Here is a 20,418-nt window from a genome sequence, read left to right as displayed (position 1 = left end):
GTTACTGATTTCAAGTTTCTCTTAATGGCCCGTTATGAAACTTCAACCACCTCTTGGGAGAGCAGGACCTTTCATTGGTCCCATATTAGCTCTTTGAGTTTCATAAAACCCAGGCATTGAATGGCACCTTGGGTCCAGGAGTCCAGCTCAGATCATACTAGGAATCCCCTCTCTGGCCTCCCCACCAAGCTTTCATCTACCCTTTGCTTGAAGATGTCCAGGAAGGGGGAGGCTACCTCAGCCTGGGCAGTCTGCTGTATTCTGGGACAGTCATCACCATTAGGAGTACTTTTCTTTCATCTATCTATCCTAAATTTGTTTCTCTATACTTCCCCTCCATTGTTCCTCAGGCTAACTTCTAGGGAAGGTGAAGTAGAACAAGTCAACCCCTTCTTCCTCAGGCTTCAGCTATTTGAGGACATGGCATGCCCCTATCTAGGCCAGAGACAATAGCCTCATGAATCTGATGAACTTTACCATTCTGATGTTCTTTGTATGAGACACTCCATCTCTGGACTCTGGGCATTTTCTCCAACTGCTTCCCATGCCAAGAATGCTTTCCCTCCTCATCTCTGCCTCTTGGCTCTCCTGGATTCCCTTTAAGGCCCAGCTAAAATCACACCTGCTACGAGAGCTTTTCCCAATCCCATACAGGGCCAGTTTATCCTGTTTACAGCTTGTCCATCCAGAGCTCTTTGCATTTGTTTCTGCTATTAGAGCTCCCTGGGAGCAGGGATGGTCTTCTTAGCATGGTGCCTGGCATACCACAGGCTCTTTGTAAAACTCTTATCTTCTGTTTTAAGATTAACAGTTGGGACTGAGTGACAAGCCCATGGTCACGTGGCAAGGAAGCATCTGAGGTCAATTTTGAACCCAGGCCCTCCGACTTATCAAACACATATAGGTACAAAATACATTCCAGCCTGCCGACTCTGAAGCGCTGACCCAAAGTCCTCACTTCCCATATGAGGAAAATCAGAACAGGCAAGTGAAGGTGAGCTATCTAAAGTCCCACAGCGGGAAGCGGAGCAGGAGAGTGGGGGTTGGTCTAAGGGGGAGGGTGCTAGTTTGTGAATCAAGAGTACTGGGTTTTAATCTTAGCTCTGCCATTTGCTTACTGTATGACTATAGGCAGATCACTCCTTCTTCTCTTGGCCTCCATATCCTCCTGTGGATAATGCAGGAGTGGGATTCAAGGGTCTCAGAAGGACTTTCTAGCACTCAATGGAGGACCCTGCGATCCCAGGATCCCTGGGCTTCTGAGCACCCACCCTTTGGCCTTCTTTCCATGCCATTGGTTCTCCAAACTATCTTGTGAGAGAGGAAAGCTATGCAGATAACACCATTTTGCAGATAGACAAACTGAGGCCCTGAGAAAAATAATGATCCCTCACAACGGCATATAGCTTAAAGTTTTATAAAGCGCATTTCTCACAAGAAAATATACTTTCCCCTTAATTTAGACACATGGAAACAAGTTATTGGAATAGCAAGGTGGCAGGGCTGGAGTTGGGAGGACCTGGGTTCAAATACAGGGTCAGACATACTTCCTAGCTATGTAAACCTGGACAAGTCACTTACCCCCAATTGCCTAGCCTTGCCTGTCTTAGAACTGATATTAAGACAGAAAGTAAAGGTTAGGGGGCAGCTGGGTAGCTCAGTGGATTGAGAGCTAGCCCTAGAGACGGGAGGTCCTAGGTTCAAATCTGGCCTCAGACACTTCCCAGCTGTGTGACCCTGGGCAAGTCACTTGACCCCCATTGCCTAGCCCTTACCACTCTTCTGCCTTGGAGCCAATACACAGTATTGACTCCAAGATGGAAGGTAAGGGTTTTAATTAAAAAAAAAAGAAAGTAAAGGTTAAAAGACAAATGCCTTGGCCAAGATAACATGGTTAACAAGGAATCGAGTCAAAGGCTAATAACTCTGGGTCTTCTGATGCCAAGTCCAGGCACAGGCTGACCTCCTAAGCCAGACTTTTGTCCTCAAGGGTCTGGCACCACAAATGAGGGAGAGTTTGTGGTGCAAACTTGAGCCAGAAGTACTTACCATATTTGGCAAATAGCTTCTCAAGGTCCTCCTCTGTGCTGGTATAAGGCAGGTTCCTCACAAAGAGCCTCCCTGAGTCAGCCAGGTCTTCCTCCTCCTCATCCTCCTTGAGCTCTCGGCCCTGCCAAGCCTTTTGGTTGCCTTTCTGGTGCGTTGGGGTCCCCTGGGTCCCCTTCTCCCTGAACACCTCAATGTAGCGGCCACCTTTGGAGCAGAGAAATGAGGGAGTTTGAGAGGATGCTAGGACCCACCTCCCCATCTTGGAGACACAGAGGACAAACTTGTGGGACATATGGCCCTGGGGACCACGAATAGCCAGAGGGGAGTACGGAGGCTGAAGCACCAAGAGGTGGCCACATGAGGGCTGGTCATCCCCCTCCCACGAAGGGTCCCCAGGGCCACTGGTGACCCCGCCAGGACAATGGGCCTCATGCTGCCACCTGACACTGTCTCCACCACGGCCTGAGCTCTCCTTCATCCTGGCTCTAAGGAACTCCCCAGCTGTCAAGGCCTCTGACAAGACATTCCCCACATCTAGGCTTCAGTTTCCAGATCTCCAGGGAGAGATCAAAGGCTCCTCCCAGCCCCAACACTCCCTGCTCTGAAGGCCAGGGGCTGCAGACCCTCCTCACCCATGTAATCTTTGTTGCGCTTCAAGGCTTTCTCCACATCCCCTTCGCTATTGAAATCGACAAAGACATAACCTGAAAGGGAACAAAGTGGATGATGGAGGTCCCCTCAGGGCCATGGTGTGGACATGTATTTGTGTCCCTGTAATCACAAAATACACGCGCGCGCACACACACACACACACGCGCGCGTGCACTTTGTGACCCTGGGTAAGTCACTTTACCTGGCAATGCTATGGTCAGCTCTCTAAAGACCACAGTGGTTCTGACTGTAGGGAAGGTACCAACCTCTTCTGATAGAGAAAATTTGCCTCAGGGAGCTCCTGGGTCGATCCCCTGTCCCATGGCCACTGAGAACTTGGGTGACCAACTGTTTTCAAAGGCATTTTGGGGCAGGTGAAGACAAAGGTGGGGGTTCACTCCTGTCCTGAATGATTTACTCAAACATAGACAGGGCACAAGGGATAGTTTCTTGTTTTCTTTTTCCCCCCTACTTCCCCTGTTTTATTTTTCCTGTTCATTGTTTTATCTTCAATCTCTGGCTCCTAACCTCACTCCAAAGCCGCCCAGCCATTACCTGTCTTGTTCCCATGAGCATTTCTTACAATACGGATTGCCATGGGCTTTAGAGGCAGCAGGAATTCTCTAACATTTTGCTGGAAAGAGAAAGGAAAAAAATTTAGAAATAATTTTAGATCATTTCAATTCAAGGAATCAAGGCAAGCTGAAAACATGAGTATCTACGAGATGAGCTTCTGAAAGCTGGGCTGATGAAAACCTGTAGATTCCATGTGGTGACAAAGGACATGTGGGAAGCAGGATCCCACTGGAATAGCTGGAAATGGGGTCTGTCTGTCCTTCTTCACCTCTTTCCTTTCTTCCTTCACTCCCCCCACCAGGTCCCTTCGAGTCTAGATAGGCTAAAACTTTCCTGACCCTAGAGCAGCACCCAGACTTGTTCATTCCTCATATTCCTTCTATTCATTTTTGCAGATTTGTTCATTTCCAATTACAGTTCTGAGTGGCCTTAACTCCTTAACATGAACCCTTCCCTTTAAAAAAAAAAAATCTCTTACAACAAGGGTTAGGCAAATGGGGGTTAAAATGACTTGCCTAAGATTGCACAGCTAGAAAGTATTTGAGGCCAAATTTGAACCCAGAACCTCGACTCTGGGACTGGAATTTTATCTACTGTGCTACTAATTGCCCCTGGGACTTGATTTCCAAATGGTCAGAAGACAGAACACATAACTCCTCTGACCTCACTGCATCTTTCAGGGGTGTTTTGGAGAAAGGGTTAGACTTTTACAAACTGTGATTTTAAAAATCAGTAAACAAAAGGGATCCTCTTATAAATTTGGGCAATTTAACTATGTGACCCTAGTCAAATTATTTTATTCCCATTGCCTAGCTCTTACTGCTTTTCTACTTTCTACCAACTCACAGACTTGATTCTAAGAAGGAAGGTAAGCTGGGGGCATTATCCTGGTCCTCTGGTTCTCCTAAGCCCCTAGAGGCCATCAGTCCCTCTTCCCTCCTGCCCCAAAGATCCTGAGGGAGGCCCAGAAAGCCCAGACTCCCGCTAGCACTCACCTCGGTGACATTAAAGGGCGCTCCCCGGAGCTTCACTGTGTAAGCTGTGGTTGGTGCAGTCACCTGAATAGCCACAAAGGACAAGAGGAGGTGAAATGGAAACCCTGTACCAGGATCGAATAACCCTGCTGGAAACAAGGATGCTGAATACCAGGAAGTCTGGGATGGGTCAAGCCTGTGGAGCAGCAGGAGGCTCAGATACATAGGAATCAGGAGAAGGCTGAGCCTCAGGAGATGAGCCTCCCACTTGTAGTAGGTCCTGGCTCCCCAGTTCGATGTGGGCCACAAGGGCCTAGGAGGCACCAAAAAGGCCCTTGCAGAAGCTTTGGAGGGAACGAGCACCTGGGTTCAAACCAGGTTCCTGCTGCAGTGTGACTTGGGTAAGTCACTGCCATCTCTAAGTTCTCTAAAATAAAAACAGAGGCTCATGATTTCCAAGGGCTGCTCCTCCCTCTGCTGTGCTCAGGGCATTCCTCACCTCTCCCTGGGCTTGGCTGGGCTGCTTGGGTCCAGTTTTGGAGCCCCTTGGGCCAGGTGTTGGCTGTTCCTCTTCCTTATCACTGCCTTCCTCATCACAAGCCATTGCCTCATCTTCACTGGTCTCCTCTTCCTCTTCCTCTGAGGAATCTGCTGTCACCACCTTGGACTTCAGGTAGTCCATATCAGAAAGCTCCTTCTGCTCTGCGGCCTTCACTGCAGGGCTCTCTTCTGTTCAGAGAAGAAGAGATGTGTGTCAGGGAGAGAGCAGCCCCCTAGAGTTAGGTCAGGAACCCTGCCTACCATGCTAATAAACTGTGACTGGGCAAACTGATCTACCTTCGCTGGGCCCCAGTTTCTTCATCAGTAAAATGAGTTGAATGTGATGACCTCCCCCACAACCTCCCCAAATTTATCTCTGGAAGAGCTCAAAGCACTCCAGACTCTGTGCCCCACTGAAGTGCCATAGGAGCCAAAGCCAAGAAGATAAAAGGGCTCCAGCTCACAGTAGCAGCCATCTATGATCCAGTGGGAAGAAAAGCAGACATCTGAGCCAGAAGCCCAGGGACAAATGCTGCATCTGGCCCTCAGGAGTTGCAGGATCTCTGCTCCTGTCTTGTTCTACTGATACCACCAGAGGTAGGAGCATTCCCCACTGAGGAGAGGAAGCAGGGCCAAGAACCATTGAATTCCAGGGCTCGAATGGACACAAGAATATTGTCAAGACTGTGTCAAGAGTGGAATATGGGTCTATTAGAGCAGGAAATGTCAAGGCTGAAAAAGCCTGAGAACAGGGAATGTCAGAGGAGACAGGAGGAACCTTAGGACAGGGAATGTCAGAGCTGGGAGGGGGCTTAGAACAGGGAATGTCAGGGCTGGAGGAGTCTGAGCATAGGGAGTGTCAGAGGAGACAGGAGACATCTTAGAACAAAGAATGTCACAACTGGGAGAGATCTCCAAAAACAGGGAATGTAAGAATTGGAGGAGGTTTAAGAACATAGAATGTAAGAGCTTGGAGGGGGCTTAGAACAGGGAATGTCAGGGCTGGAGGGGCCTGAGAACAGGAAAAGTCAAAGCTGGGAGAGACCTTAAAACAGGGAGTTTCAGGACTAGGAGGGGGCTAAAAAGAGAGAGTGTCAGAGAAGGAGGGTTCTTAGGGCTTATCTAGTACAAGCTTTTCCCTTCTTGAATAGGGAAGCTGGGATCCAGGACACATGGCCACCTAGGCAGAACTTAGCCTATGTCCAAGTCTCCTAGCTCCACTGGGCCATGTTATCTCCAGGTGGAGCTCTACCAGCTGCTTGGAATCAAGGACTTTTGTAACTGTTGAGGAACCAGTGGGGACCACAATCTATCATGAGTAAGATGGAAGAAGCTGCCTTCTGTTCTCTGAACAACATGGCCAAACAATGCCCTGAGGCCAAGCGAGGACTCCCTTGAGTATCTGGACACAGTCTTTTTTGGTGACATGAGCTCTATATCACATCAGCAGCAATGTACAGACATGCGTGCATGCACACACACAGGCACACAACACAGGCACACTCACTTTCAGAGTCTTCATCATCGATTTCTTCTTCACTCTCTTGCCCTGAGTCAGAATCAAAATTCAAGTAGTCATCACTCTTCTTGGTCTTCTCTTTCTTTGGTTCCACCCCCACAGTATCATTTGCCCAAGTGGCCACCTGTGTTCGCTTCTGGTGAACCATCAGGAATTCCTGAAACTCGGCATCTTTCTTTAGCTATTGGGATGGAGGAGACAGATAGGTCAGAGTCTGAAGTAGATCAGTGTCAATCCCTCTAAAGGTAAGAAGGTCATTTAACTAGTCATTAAGGAAGTCAGAGCTTTGACTCTGACAGCCCCTTTGACCACAAAAGGGGCACCAAGAAGTTGCTCAGAATCAATGAGGGGGCAGCGTGGTGGCTCAGTGAATAAAGGAGTTAGAGTTGGAAGTTGGAAGGCCTGGAGTTGGAAGATCCTGGAAAAGTTACTTAATTCCCATTGACTAGTCCTTACAATTCTTCTGCCTTGGAACCAATACTTACTATCGATTCTAAGACAGAAGGTAAGGGTTAAAAAAAAAGACCAATAAGAGAGGAAAATGACCTAGAGTTTCTAACTGATCTTACCTCTGCTGCTCCTGTGAGCCAGCGTCCTGTTTTAATGTGCCCTTTAGAGTCCCTGTCTTTCACACACATGCTTCCCCTTCCCTTGCCAAAAATGGACCACACTCACCTTTTCCAGTTCTCCTGTTGCCTTTTTCTTCTTTTTGTCCTAAAAATAGAAGGAATGGAGGATAACAATGAATGCTTTACCTAACCCATGGACGGTGGATTACACTGGTCTAGACTGCTCTGTTCTAGAACTCTCTGTTCCTAAATACCACTTCAGTAATGGGACTAAGACCTAGTCAAGTTCCTCTTTCCAACACAGCCTTCCCTTATATGAGGGGCAGTCGGCTTGGCAAAAGTAACACTCCCCTCACACTGGGCCAATAACCCAAGAGCAGAGAATTCCTGTCCAGGATCCCCAGTCACATTACTCTCAGGCTAGCAACTGCTAATCTGGGTCTGCACTACCTACCTTCTGAAGTTTCCAGCTAAGCAGTGTTAAGCCACAGAACCATGGAATTCCAAAGTTGGGATGGCCCTCAGAGATCATTTATATCATGTCTGACAGTCACTCTGCAGGACATTCATGTAGTCAGCTAGCCTCTACATGAAGACTCCACTTGGAGGTGACTACCATCTCCAAAGTAGCCCCGACCACTGTAGGGCAGGGATCAGGGTTAAGGAGTTTTCTGTGACCTGAAGCCTAAATGTGCTTCTCCTTATACCCACTGTGCTAGACCAGCCCTCTGGGACCTGAGAGAACAAATCTATCCCCTTCCCCTTCTCCATAAGAGCTGGAAACAGTTTTCTTGTTCTCCTTGAGGATTTTTTTTTTCTAGGCTAAATATTCCCAGCTGCTTCAACTGATTCCCATATAGTATGACCTCAAGCCCCTTTATCATCTCACATACTCCCTCTGGACAGTCAGGGTCTGACAATTCTTAAGCACAAGAAGGAAGTCACAGTCCTTACTTTCTTAGTGTCAGGGGCCACTGGGCTTTTTTCAGGCTTCCCTGGCTGGGTGGTTTTCTGGGAGTGTTTGCTCCAGGCTCGAGGTTTAGATGGGTCTCCAAATGACTTACAGAACTCCACCTGAGAGAGAGGGAGGGAGGGAGGAAAGGATGGGGGGGGGGGGTGAGGAAAACAAAGGGAATCTTTAAAATCTATACCTCCTGAGAACAGGGCGCCCTGCCAGGACTCCCCACACACAACTATAGACTGGGGAAGATACCCAGGACAAAAACTAGGAAAATGATGTTGAGGCAGCAGCAAAAGGTAAGGAATGAATGAACTAATTCTTAGATCAAAGATTGGAGACATCCAGTAAGCACGCTCAATGTGATATTAGGGATAGCAAGTACTGCTGCCAACCAAGTCCACAAAATACTGGTGTGCAACAGCAGTCAGTTACTGTGACAGCAGATAGTTGGGGTTTTCCTTTACTAGTACAACCTTCCAGTCATGCTGGCCTGGGCTCACTGAAACCTCAAATATCACAAAGAACTTTTCTTTCATAATTCTTTAGACTTCACTATGAGGAAGCATAGTAGAGTAAGTGGATTGAGCCAGCCCTGGAGGCTGGGAGACATGGTTCAGGTCCTGCCTCTGAGATACAGTGGCAGTGGGAGCCTATGTGAAATGCCCCTGGTAACTCCCTAAGAATATTATAGAGGTCTGAAGCCAGAGGGCCTGAGTTCAATTCCAGCTCTGCCACTTACTTAAGCCATATGACCCTGGGCAAGTCATTTCCCCATCTGTAAAGGGGGGAGGGGGTTAAGACTAAATGGCCCCTAAGATCTCTTCCAGTTTTCCATTTATACCCTATGGTGACAAATATGTGATCTTTTGACCCTCTAAGTTTCAGAAAAGGTGCCACCCTGCATGAATAGAGGGAATTCCATTGACCAAGGAATAACACATCCCATCTAAACCCAAAGCATATCTTCTGTAATTACTAGTCACCACAGTTATTCTTGTTGGGGTATGATTTTAAGCTCCATGAGGGCAAGGATTTGGGCTTAAGTACACTGTAGTTTCTCCATGGAGTTTGGTACACAAAAGGGTCTAAAAAATGTTTGCTGAATAAAGGAACATGCTTAGGACCCAGAAGTTCAGGTGAATGATATGGGAATCATCTGAAAGAGGGAAATTCAGGTCCACTTCCTCAGAGCCTGATGGGGATTCTGGAATGACCAGTGGGGGAAATGAGGAATCAGCCTATTGAACAGCTCACAGGTAGGGCTCTCTAAGGAGCTACACAGCAGCCCACACCAACTCACTGTGACCCGAGCTGTGTCGATGAAGCTCCGGTGGAAGTGGTCCAGGGCCCTCTGGGCTTCCTCTTCAGACTTGAAGCCAATGAAGCCAAACTTGCGAAACTTGCCATCCTTGGTGAATTTGAGGCTGCAGTCAGTGAGGGTGCCAAAGGCGGCAAATAGCTGCCGGAATCGCTCCTCCTTCATCTAAGAGAGAGAGGATAGAATGTCTGACTTCTTGATGGTGTTTTAGGGTTTACAGAAAACTTTCCATCCACAGATTCATTTGAGACCTACAACAATCCTGTGAGTGAAGAAGGATACTATCATTTCATAGACGAAGAAATCGAGGCTCTGAGAGATCAGGGCACAGTCCTGCCACTAGTTAGTGTCAGGAGGTAGGATTAGAACCCAGAACTTCCTGACTTCAAGTATGGCACTCTACCTGTTAAGCCTACCCACTAGACCACATTAGCTCAATGAGGAAGATATGGTCTCTGCATTGTTCCTCAAGAGAATAAGGTCCCATGACAAGGAAAATGATGGGAGTGGGAAAAAGACTTAGGATCCTTGACTGCATGTCTATCACATAACAGGGCAGGACAATCTATCATCCTTTCTGTCCCATGTGCCCCCCGCCCCAATACTTTGAATACAGATATCCTTTCCACAACATGACTTTCCCCAATGTGGTTTTGATATATTGTGGGTCAGCATGAGAAATTAAATGGGAATATTTGGGGAGTTTTGTGGAAGCTGCAGATGACACAGAAAAAGTTTAGAAACTCAGAAAGACATGAACTATACATATAGCATTATATAATATCAACAAATTTTAAAAACCATAAATAAACACAATTCCTTTTTTAAGGCTAAATAAAAAGTTAACAAAAAGATACAAAAGCCAGCAGCCACTTACAAAGGCTAGAAATGTTAACATTGGTCTACATATAGCCTATGACCAAACACTCAACCCAAATTTTACAATAAGGTAATAGGCACCCCATTTCTAGCAGGCCCATATCATTTACATCCAATTCCAATGCGTTTTTAAAAATCTGATACCAAGAAACACATTAAAGTCAAGGGGGGAAAGCACTAGGTTTGGAGTCACAAGACAATGTTTTGAGCTCTTCTTCCCTCAGTCCTTTCCCTGCAGATGCCACTTAGCTGCTCTCCAGTCCCTGGGTCTTCTTCTTTCCCAACTCTGGACAGGTTGGTGCAAGAGGAAGAGTAGGTATATTCTTCGCTCTTTACAGTCACGTCCAGAAGCTTTCCTCTTTACCAGGCCTCAAGTCATTCTCCCTTTTTTCTCAAGAACTTTAGTGCCTGGCTCAAAGTCTTTCTCTTCACCCCAATCCTTAGGGACACTGATATACATATTGGGGGACCTGAAAATATGTTGGCCTCCCCTGTCAGCAACCTTCTCAACTCCAACAACCTGTATTTTCAGCTAACCTTAATCTTCACTGGAACCTGGAAACCCCAGGAGCTTTTTTCCCATCTCTCTCTTCTTTTTCAGAGACAAATTCCCAGAATACTCATAATTAATTATCTATAACTGCATGATCCAGAAAGCTGAAATTCCTCTTTTGGACCACAACTTTCTATCCTACCACCTTGGTCACTGCCTCATTCTTTATAAACCTAGTCTTAATACTCATTCTCGTGACTGTCTCACTCCCCTTTAATAGTATAATGGTCCAGGTCAATTCTACACTGTCCTCAACTCTGAAATCCCTCTCCCCACTTGGCCTGTGGATGCTGTCCATGCCTAGACCTTACCACTCTTTGGCTGGGGAATCAATAATTAGTATTGATTTTAAGACAGAAGGGAAGGGGTTTTTAAAAAACAGAAAATAAATAGCATCAATTTGTAATGAACTCAGTGGGTATAGACAGTGGTATGACTTCTTTCATTGATGCTCAGCAGCACATGAATAGAAGTTGAGCAGGCAGATGGTAGGGGTGGCCTCACTTATGGTCTGGCAAGGCCCAACTATCCATAAGCTAGATCGCCACTGCCATCATTATGCCCCATAACTGTAGGTGTATCCCAAGACTCTCTTTATACATTTTTTTCCTTGATATCATCTGCCCCTATAGGTTTTTCATTTTTTTTCTTTCCAATTACATGTAGAAACAGTTTTTGACAATTGTCTTCTGACATTTTAGGATCAGATTTTGCCTTCTCCTCCCTGAGGTGGTAAATAGTCTGATATAGGTTATACCAGTGCTTTCATGCAATACACATTTCCATATTGCTCAAGCCATAACAGAAGACACTTATGACACTAAGAAAGCTTTTAAATGCATGAAATGAAATACCCAGAATTGTAAAGGAAACCAATTTTATTGAAATGCATTTGTCAAAAAAAAAATTTTTTTTAAAACAAGTTCAGGGGCAGCTAGGTGGAGAGTGGATGAGATCCAGGCCTGGAGTCAGGAAGATCTGAGAGTTCAAACCCAGCCTCAGACACTTATTAGCTTTGTGATCCTGATTAAGTCACTAACCCTGCTGACCCAAGTTTCTCCAGCTGCCAAATGAGTTGGAGAAGGAAATGGCAAACCATTCTAGTATCTTTGCCAAGAAAATCCCAAATGTGATCATGAAAAGTCAGACAATTGAACAATCACAACAAAAATTATTAAAAAAAAAAAAACAAGGTCACAGAACTTCTGGCTTACCATGATCTTTAGGCTACAAATCTCTAGTACCACCCCTAGACTCTAATACAGGGCATGGGAAGACTCCTGACTTTGGAGTTCCAGGAACTAAATCTGCATATTGATTCTGACTCTTAGGATCCATAATACCATAGCCAAGTCGGGGTCAGTTTCTTTATTTGTAAAGTGAGAGACTAGACTAGATCAATAATAGCAAATCTTTTAGAGACCTAATGCCTCCCCTCCCCAATGCAGAATGGAGTGTTGTTTGGGGGTTGGGGAAGTGGAGACACTTACCCCAGACAGAGGAGGGAAGAAGAGCTCCCACTGGGCTACCAAGGGGCAGGTGATGTGTAAACCTTAAAATTCCTTAGACTTATAAATGTTGGAAATTTCACCATTGGGAAATTTCATACTTGAAAAATTCCCTATTGATAGTAGGTCTTGGCTATTGGAATGTGAACCCCATTGGCATGAGAGTTTCCCCCTCCTACCTTCTTAAGATTACTTTAGGACAGAAACCTTTTGCTGAACAATGGAAAGGACTTTGACCTATGCTTAAGCATAGAACAGGAATTTCTTTGAGTCATGATTGATTTTAGAATTGATACAATGGAGATACTTGGAATCAATCTCCACCCTATTCAGTCCTAACAGGATTGAGTAAGAGCTGCAGCCTAGATCAAAATTTAATTATTCCAATCTCTACCCTACTCAGGTTAACAGGATTTAGAAAGGGCTGTAGCAAAGGAGCAAAGATTTAATTATTTGAAAATATGACCTTCAACAGACATGTGCAAAGCCTCTGGGTGGTCCTGGGTTAAGCTAGAGCCTCCATTGGCACAGGGAAATTGATGGACAGGTGATTGGTAGATGTGAGAACGGAGGGGAGGCAACTTGGAGGGTTTCCTGAAGGATAGGGGGGTCGGAAGGCTCGAGGTGGTTGAGAAGTTGGTCAGTGTGGTTGGTGTGTGCTCTGAGAAGCTTGCTCTGAAGGAAGCTGAAAGTGGGGGCCTCTGAGACTGTTTCTCCATTTTGGTCACGTGAGTAATAGGGACTGATCTCTTTTCTTTGCCCCAGCTATCTAAGGGCTTGGGCCTTTTGGCCCAGCCTAAACAGAAGGGGTATTTAAGCCCTATTCCCTTCTCTCCCCTTTCTCTCTACCTCTATCTCTCTATCTCTAATTCCTTTCTTCCTCCTGTTTGTAATTAAAACTCCATAAAAGGTTGACGGCTGACTTGAGTTTTCATTTAGGAATTACATAGCTGAATTCCTTGGCGACCTTAAATTAATATATATCAGTCTTTTAAAAGTGATTTCCTTGTCACAGATGTGAGAAAAGGGGAGGAGAGTAGCTTAGCCCATGACCTCTGGCAGGTGATGGCATGTACCCTCTTTGGCATGTGTGCCATAAGTTTGCCACAATGAGATGAGATCATCTCCAGGGTCTCTGCCAGGTCTAGACCTAATATTCTATGTATCATCCCTCTCCTCTAGACATTAGCTGAGAACTCCCGATAGGCAGCAGGTAGGTCCAGGAATGTAAGGCTGGAATATCATTTGTGACTCCTAGCGAAGCCATGGCTGAGAGATTTGAAGATATGGGGAATACTTGACAGATAGAAAGTGGCCTGACTTCAAACTGTGTCCCTGGTAGGCAAACTCTCCCAACCCTCAACCATCTGTACAGGGAAATCCAGCTATTCTCACATGATGATACTCTGAACATCTGTGAAATAACCAAATCCACCTTATTGTTTTAAACTGTCACTAGAAAATGCACTGAGATGTCCAAGAGATCCCAAATAAGATGCTTTCCTCCCATCAGAGACCAATCAAAAGAAGAGATAAAGAACTCTCTGAGACACAGGAACAGAGCACCATCATTCTGCCAAAGGACCCACCATCATGTCTCCCCAAAGGTATAAAAAGCATTTTTTTCATCATTCAAATCATCCACTCTCTCTGCCCTTCTTCCCCTCTATTCTTATGGTTGAGATGTTTGAGAAGCACTGAGAACTCTTGTCTTGAATTAAAGCATAGTCAGTGGGCTGGGATAGAAATTTGAACCAAAGTACTAGGAGAAAATTCCCAGTCAAGACTCCTGACATCCAAGCCTGCACCTTATACTAATGGAAGCAGACTTTTCATCAAGTCATCTTCAGGAGTATCCTCTTGTATAAAATGATGTACTGGATTAAATGATGCTGAAGATTTCTCTTAAACTCTAGATTCTGCCATGTTGGATTCAGAGTTATTTGGATGGGAGAAAGGTAGTAATACAAAGTTACATTTCTATAAAACACTAATCCTATGAGGTAGATACTTAATATCCAAGACATGTAATTTTGTATCAACCAATCATCCAGCATTAATTAAACCCTTATTTGGTGATAGGTACTGTACTATGTTGGGATACAGAAAGACAAATATGCCTCCTGCTCTTAAGATTATATTCTTTTGACAAAACTGACAGGAGTAGATTGGGCAATCTCAGCAAATACAATAGTCTACAATACAGGCAAAGAACAACACCAGCAAAGAACAACAATTAGGCAAAACCTGTTTTATCAAGTTAACAAGGATTTATTAAGCACCTATTAACCTAATTCTAACCCTAACCTATTAAGCTCCTGACACAGAGTTAAGTGCTGGAGACACAAAGTAAAGCAAAAAGACAATCCTAACCCCAGAGGTGCTCAGCATCTAATGAGAGAGGGGGAGGACGGGGGAAGAAAGACAAGGTAAGACCAAAAAAAAAAATTCTGTACAAAAAAATACAAGATTAACTATAGATAATCAGAACAAAAGGTTTGATCAGTTACTAGATTTGGAGTTAAGATAACCTGGGCTGTGTTAATGACTATCTAAATTGGGCAATCAATCACCAAGCATTTAATCAAATGCCTACTTCGCAATCACTCCGGGCTACAGAGGGCATCAGAAAGAGCCTTCAGTCAGGGTAAATTTGGTAATGTGTTGTCATCTCCGAGTACACCTAGTTCAACTCCCTCCTCTCATTTTACAGAGGTAGCTGAAGTGAACAGATCCTAGGTGAAAGAAGCTTCAGAGACTATCAAGTATAATCCCTTTATTTTGCAGCCAAGGAAACTGAGACCGAAGGAGAAGAAAGGGCCTGCCCTGACAGTAAAAGGCAAAGGAAGAATTCGAACCCAGGTCTTTGGGCTCCCGGATGGGTTTGAGAAGTCCGAGATTGCAGGCAGGCGCAGTAAGATTGAACGTGGGTTACAAGATGAAACCTCTCCCTGCATCCTGAATCCTCCCATGGTCCCTAAGGGAACCCCCGGAGTTGTGCTTACCCCGCTCGGTAGGTTCTTGACGATCAGTCGGGACATGGCGACGGACTTCCAATTTAGGCAAAGGCAATGACTCTGGTCTTAACGGAGCTTCCCACAACAGGCTCACGCTATCTCCCTGGGCGCCGCCATCTTACTCCGCACGGAATGCAGTCACGTGTCCCGCTTCTGCCGGAAGCGGGCGTGACAGAGACAAGAAAGCCACGCCCCCAGGGCACGAAGGGGTAGAGCCGAGAAGTGGCCCAGAAGAACCTGCATCTGCGCAGGCGTAGAATCTCTGAGGCAGAGGGTGTGTAGAGGAGGCAGGACCAGCAGAGGGCGCGTGGTTACAAGCTAAAACTAATGGAGCAACGGTCTCACTTGTGCGTAAAGCAGGTTGAGAAGAGGACGTAGGAGCTGAGAGTAGAGCTGAGATTGCTGGACCCGAACCCTTTTTTTAATTATCAGCAACAAGAACACTAAAAAGAGAGGAGGAGAAGAAAGAAGGAAGGAGAAAGAAAAGAAAAGCCAGCACTTATTTATTCTTTAAAGTTTTCAAAGCCCTTTATACATATTCTCTTAGTCAGGAAGACATCAGTTCTGGGTGTTGTGTGATCCTGAGCAAGTCACTTTGCCCAGCTGCCTCAGTTTCCTCCTCTGTGAAATGAGCTGGGAAAGGAGATAACAAACCAGTCCAGGAACTTTGTAAAGAAAAAGCCAAAGGGGGTCACAGAGAGTCAGCTGTGACTGAAGCACTCCATGTATCTATATACCTAGATAGGCATTGTTTCCCCTAGTAGAATGGAAGATTCTTGAGGCCTGGTTTTACTTTTCTTTCTATCCCCAGCACTTAGCTCAAGGTCTGCTACAAAGTCAGAAGGTACTAATTAGGTGGTGACTATGTGCCAGGCACTCTTATTAAATGTTTGCTGACTGATTGTCAGACCATGCTCTGAGGTCTTTCCCAGCTCTGGCACTCTGGCATACTTCTATGTGGAAGCAATGAAGAACAGTTTACTTACTTTATTTCCTAAGTCTATTCAATGTCGAGCTGGCTTCTAACATATTAGGAACAGGGAAGCAAACACCCTTCCTCTCCCCCTCATTCCCTGAGTGTCATTCTACTCCCTCCCCAGCCAACTATACATCCACCAACATAGCCTGCCCTGGAGTGGCAGAATCCCTTCAAGCCAGTTTCTCCAATTATATGTGAGAGAAAGATCCAATATAATCCAGACCCATGTGATAGTCCCCGTGCCAGTAACACCCTAGCTCATGAGGAGGAGCACCTGGGCTCAATTAACTCCTCAACCAGAGAAACAGGCCAGATGGAAGGTGAGATGCTGGGAGAAACAGGAGAGAGAAAAGGAGGACAGAAACAGGTGGAGTAGGGAGTGGAAGTGGAGATTTTAGAATTGTAGGGGACCAAAGAAGATAAAATGTCAGATCTGGGAAGGACTACTGGATATAGAATATTAGAACTAAGAGAGGTTCTGGTATTGGAACAGAGAATATCAGAGCTGGGAGAGACCCCAGAACTTAGCATGTCAGAGCTAGGAAAACCCTTAGAGAATTTCAGAGCCTAAAGGGGCCTTAGGGCTGATAATGTTAGGGTTGGGAGGGACCATAGAAACACAGAACGTCAGAGCCAAGGAGTTTGCTGGGTTCAGATCTCACCAGCTGAAAGAGCTGGTTGTTAAATTTTCAATGTGATCTTTGTACCTTGGAAACTGACATTGCTGCAAATCAGGACTTGTTTAATTCTTGATTATCTGGATTTAAGAAACTATTATTAATGCAGATTAGATTTAAAAGCATGGGGATACTCCCCACCCCCCCAAGAGCCATGTCAATAGATATTTATTAGCCTAACTTTGGGCAAGGCTGGAAGAGATCTTAGACACATATTGTCCAACCATTCCATTGTAACAGACCAACCATTTAAAGAAACAGAGGCCCTAAGTTTCAAAAATAACTTGCCTTTAGTTACAAAGATAGTCAGAATAAGAGCCCAACACTCCTTGTTACTGTTTCTCAATCTGGCATACTTCCCACTCCATCAGAGTAAGTAGATATTACACAAGATGATGCCAGTCCTGAAAGACTGAATATCCCATGCAAGAAATGTATCTGTTGATTTATTTTATTTTGTCTCTATGAGAGACGATTCTTTGCACCCTGGATGAGACAAAAGATATCAAATCCAGTCACTGACTAGAGAGAGATTTCCATTTAGGTAGAGAGAAAAAAATCATACGTCTTAAGAAATCTATGATTTCATCCATGGAGATGGGTCCTCTAACCCTGCAGTTCGTGACCCATCCAATAGTTCTCATCCCACATGTTCTCCTCCAAGTGTCCTCCTGGCATTCCCAAGGTCTTCTTTACCTCCTGTTGTGTGGATCCCTGTGTTATTCCACTGGTATTTACACAGAAACACATGACAGAAGAATCTCTGTTGAATTAATCAACCAACCACTCCATCAGTCTTTAGACTCAATAAGAAAAGACTTTGAGAATATAGATGTCTTTGACTGGATGGACTAGAATCATATTTCAGAGTTGGTCTATTCAGGTCAGTTGAGAGTTTTGGCTAAACCTTTTGGGGCCTGAATAAACTCAGTGAACCAGTTAGACTCAGCAAATTCAAGAACTAGTAGTATGGAGATAGAAGACTCCAGTTATGCTCCCAAGAAGAAATTGGTTGGTCAGGGGAAGGTGGGAGGGAGAGGTTCACTGAGATATTCAGTGTCAAACTTGGGTCTTCCTGATTTCAAGTGTCATGCCCTATCCACTGCCAAGCTGCTTCTTTCCATGCTGAAGGTATTGCACATAAGGGGACTTCTGATTCAATCTTAGCCATTTCTTAGGCTCCTTCTAGAGGGAGACCACTTTCACTTATTTCATCCAGTGACACATATATGCTTGCAAATAGTTGGTGTTACATAAATGCTAACTTTCATCATCACCATCACCACCACCACCCACACTCTTTGACATAACTTTTGCAATTCATTGGCCCAGTGGATAGAGCACTAGCCTTAGAGTCAGGAAGAGCTAAATTTAAATCCAGTCTCAATTTAGCAGAGCAACTCTTGCTAAGTCATTTAACTGTTGTCTGCCTCAGTTTTCTCATCTACAAAATAAGGATAATAACAAAGCTTCCTTTGAGGATTGTTGTGAAGATAAAATGAAATATTATTTATAATTGCTGTAAACTTCAACACTATAAATTATATTATTATTATTATTGTTATTATGTATAACTCTCTATCTTTCAATCCAACTTGAATCATGATTGTTTTGCACTTCTTGGGGCCTTATACTGTAGGTGACCAAAATTTTTCACATGGTCTAACTCTGGTAATCCTCTCTTTTCTCTGGTTTTTGTAAGTGATGTGATGGCCAGAATGATGAACTTGGACAGAAATATTTGAGTTTGAATCCTTTTCCAGACAGTAGCTGGGCAAACCCCTTTACATTTCTCATCTTCAGTTTCCTCATCTGTAAAATGGAGACAAAAATAGCACCTCTATCACAAGGTTGTGATGATAAAATAACACATATAAAGTGCTTTGTAAACCTCAAAGTGCTATACAAGTATTAGTTCTTATTATTATACTCAAGACAGAATGTTTAATTGATAACAAATTGTTTATTTTATTCTTTATAGTCCTCTGACTCCTTGTAAAGCTTTGTGGGGTTTTTGCTTTCAGTTGTTGCTTAAGGGAATCTAGAATAGATACATTTTTTTAAACCCTTACCTTCCATTTCAGAATCAATTCTCAATATTGGTTCTAAGGCAGAAGAGTGGTAAGGGCTAGGCAATGGGGGTCAAGTGACTTGCACCTGGTCACACAGCTGGGAAGTGTCTGAGGCCAGATTTGAACCCAGGACCTCCCATCTCTGGGTCTGGCTCTCAATCCTCTGAGCCACCCAGCTGCCCCCGATATGCTTTTGTTCTAAATATTTGAAATGTTTTTATATTTTATTTAACGTGTTCCTTTTTGTTGCCTTTATTGGCCAATGTATCATTCAGATTTCCTCCTGCATGTCCCAGTTGGATATTAATGCAATCTTCCAGTTCCTTTGCACAGATCTTTGATAGCTCTCCTAAGTTCTTTCTGCTATGGAAGCATTTGACAACTGTCATTCCTCCTAGATAACTAACTCCGCCTTCCCTCCCAGGGAATTGACTGTGGTAATGACCATTGCATATCCTGTTATTTGTACATCAGTCCTGAAGTGTTTTTATGCTGTCAGATACTGAGAGAGTATTCTTATTTGTCCACAAGAGTCAGAACAAATGATATCTCAGTTGAGATCAAGTTGACCCCACAAGCATTTATGAAATGTTCACTATGTTCCTGGAAATGTTCTAAGCAATAGAAGTGCAATGAAAACAAAAGCAACCACAACAAACAGTTCCTGCTCTCAGGTAACTCACTGTGTAATGGGAAAGAAAGCAATCAAATATTAACGAGGTTACATAGAGGGTAAATCAGAGATGATCTTAGAGTAAAGGCATTAAGATGAAAGGGGAAGAAAGTAAAGGCTTCATATAGAAAGAAGGACTTTAGCTGGAGCTTAGGGAAGCCACCCAAGAACTACACCCTAGGAAAAGGAATCCAGGAGGCAACAGTGGAGAGGGAGAGAATTCTAGTGAGAGGGAGAGCCAGTGAAAATGCCCCAAGTCATGTGATGGAATGTTGTATTCCTTAACAGCAAGACTAGTATTACTGGATCACAGAATTCAGGGAAAGGGAGAACCGATGTAAGAAGGCTGGAAAGGCAGGAAGGGGCCAGTTTGAAAGTCTTTAAAAGCTCCAGAGAGGATTTTATATTGGACCCTGTACTTTATATTGGATCCCCACTCTGGGACCCCATGATTTTTTTAAACATGTAAAGAATTTGTACATATGTTACTACTAATGTAAAATTGTATACTTGTTTATATTTTTATTTCTGTGGTAACGAGTTTCTAATGAATAGTTCCTACAAAAGGGTTTTGTTGGGGGGGGAGAGAAGGAAAAGAAATAAATGCAGTGTTAAAAAAAAGGAAGACAGAGAGCCAGTGAAGATTTTTAAGTATGGAAGTGACATGATCAGATTTACATTTGAGTAAGATCAATTTGACAGATGAGTGAAGGATGGATTGGAGTGGGGAGAAACTTGAGGCAGAGAAATCAGTGTTCCCTGAAATAGTCTAGGAATGTGGTTATAAGGGCCTATATTGGGTGGTGTCAATGTCATAGGAGAAAAGGTAGGATAGGATCGAGATGTTACAATGATACAAATGATAGGATTTGACAGTTTATTGAATATAAAGAGTGAGAGAGG

The 20,418-nt window shown here is 44.4% G+C and overlaps 1 protein-coding gene across 4 annotated transcripts in view; it reads right to left on the bottom strand.

Moving 5' to 3' along the window:
• The window catches only part of RBM19 (RNA binding motif protein 19), a 177,309-nt gene extending 162,036 nt beyond the window's left edge, over positions 1 to 15,273 (bottom strand). For 3 of the 4 annotated variants that reach the window (XM_007489999.3, XM_007489997.3, XM_007489998.3), the window contains exons 1-10: positions 15,103 to 15,268; positions 9,140 to 9,322; positions 7,833 to 7,952; positions 6,985 to 7,023; positions 6,298 to 6,490; positions 4,750 to 4,979; positions 4,272 to 4,334; positions 3,256 to 3,334; positions 2,682 to 2,753; positions 2,050 to 2,253 (exon numbers count right to left, since the gene is read on the bottom strand). In XM_007489999.3, the coding sequence (XP_007490061.1) occupies positions 2,050 to 2,253; positions 2,682 to 2,753; positions 3,256 to 3,334; positions 4,272 to 4,334; positions 4,750 to 4,979; positions 6,298 to 6,490; positions 6,985 to 7,023; positions 7,833 to 7,952; positions 9,140 to 9,322; positions 15,103 to 15,138 (1,219 nt within the window). In that variant the 5' untranslated portion in view covers positions 15,139 to 15,268. Of the gene's footprint in view, positions 1 to 2,049; positions 2,254 to 2,681; positions 2,754 to 3,255; positions 3,335 to 4,271; positions 4,335 to 4,749; positions 4,980 to 6,297; positions 6,491 to 6,984; positions 7,024 to 7,832; positions 7,953 to 9,139; positions 9,323 to 15,102 lie in introns of all 4 variants that reach the window. The other variant, XM_007489996.3, reaches the window with a different exon arrangement.
• Positions 15,274 to 20,418: the final 5,145 nt, after the last annotated feature.

This window comes from Monodelphis domestica, chromosome 3 (genome assembly GCF_027887165.1).
Source record: "Monodelphis domestica isolate mMonDom1 chromosome 3, mMonDom1.pri, whole genome shotgun sequence".
NCBI lineage: Eukaryota > Metazoa > Chordata > Mammalia > Didelphimorphia > Didelphidae > Monodelphis > Monodelphis domestica.
Note: the sequence above shows the minus strand (reverse complement) of the source record. Positions and strands in the feature narration are given on the sequence as shown.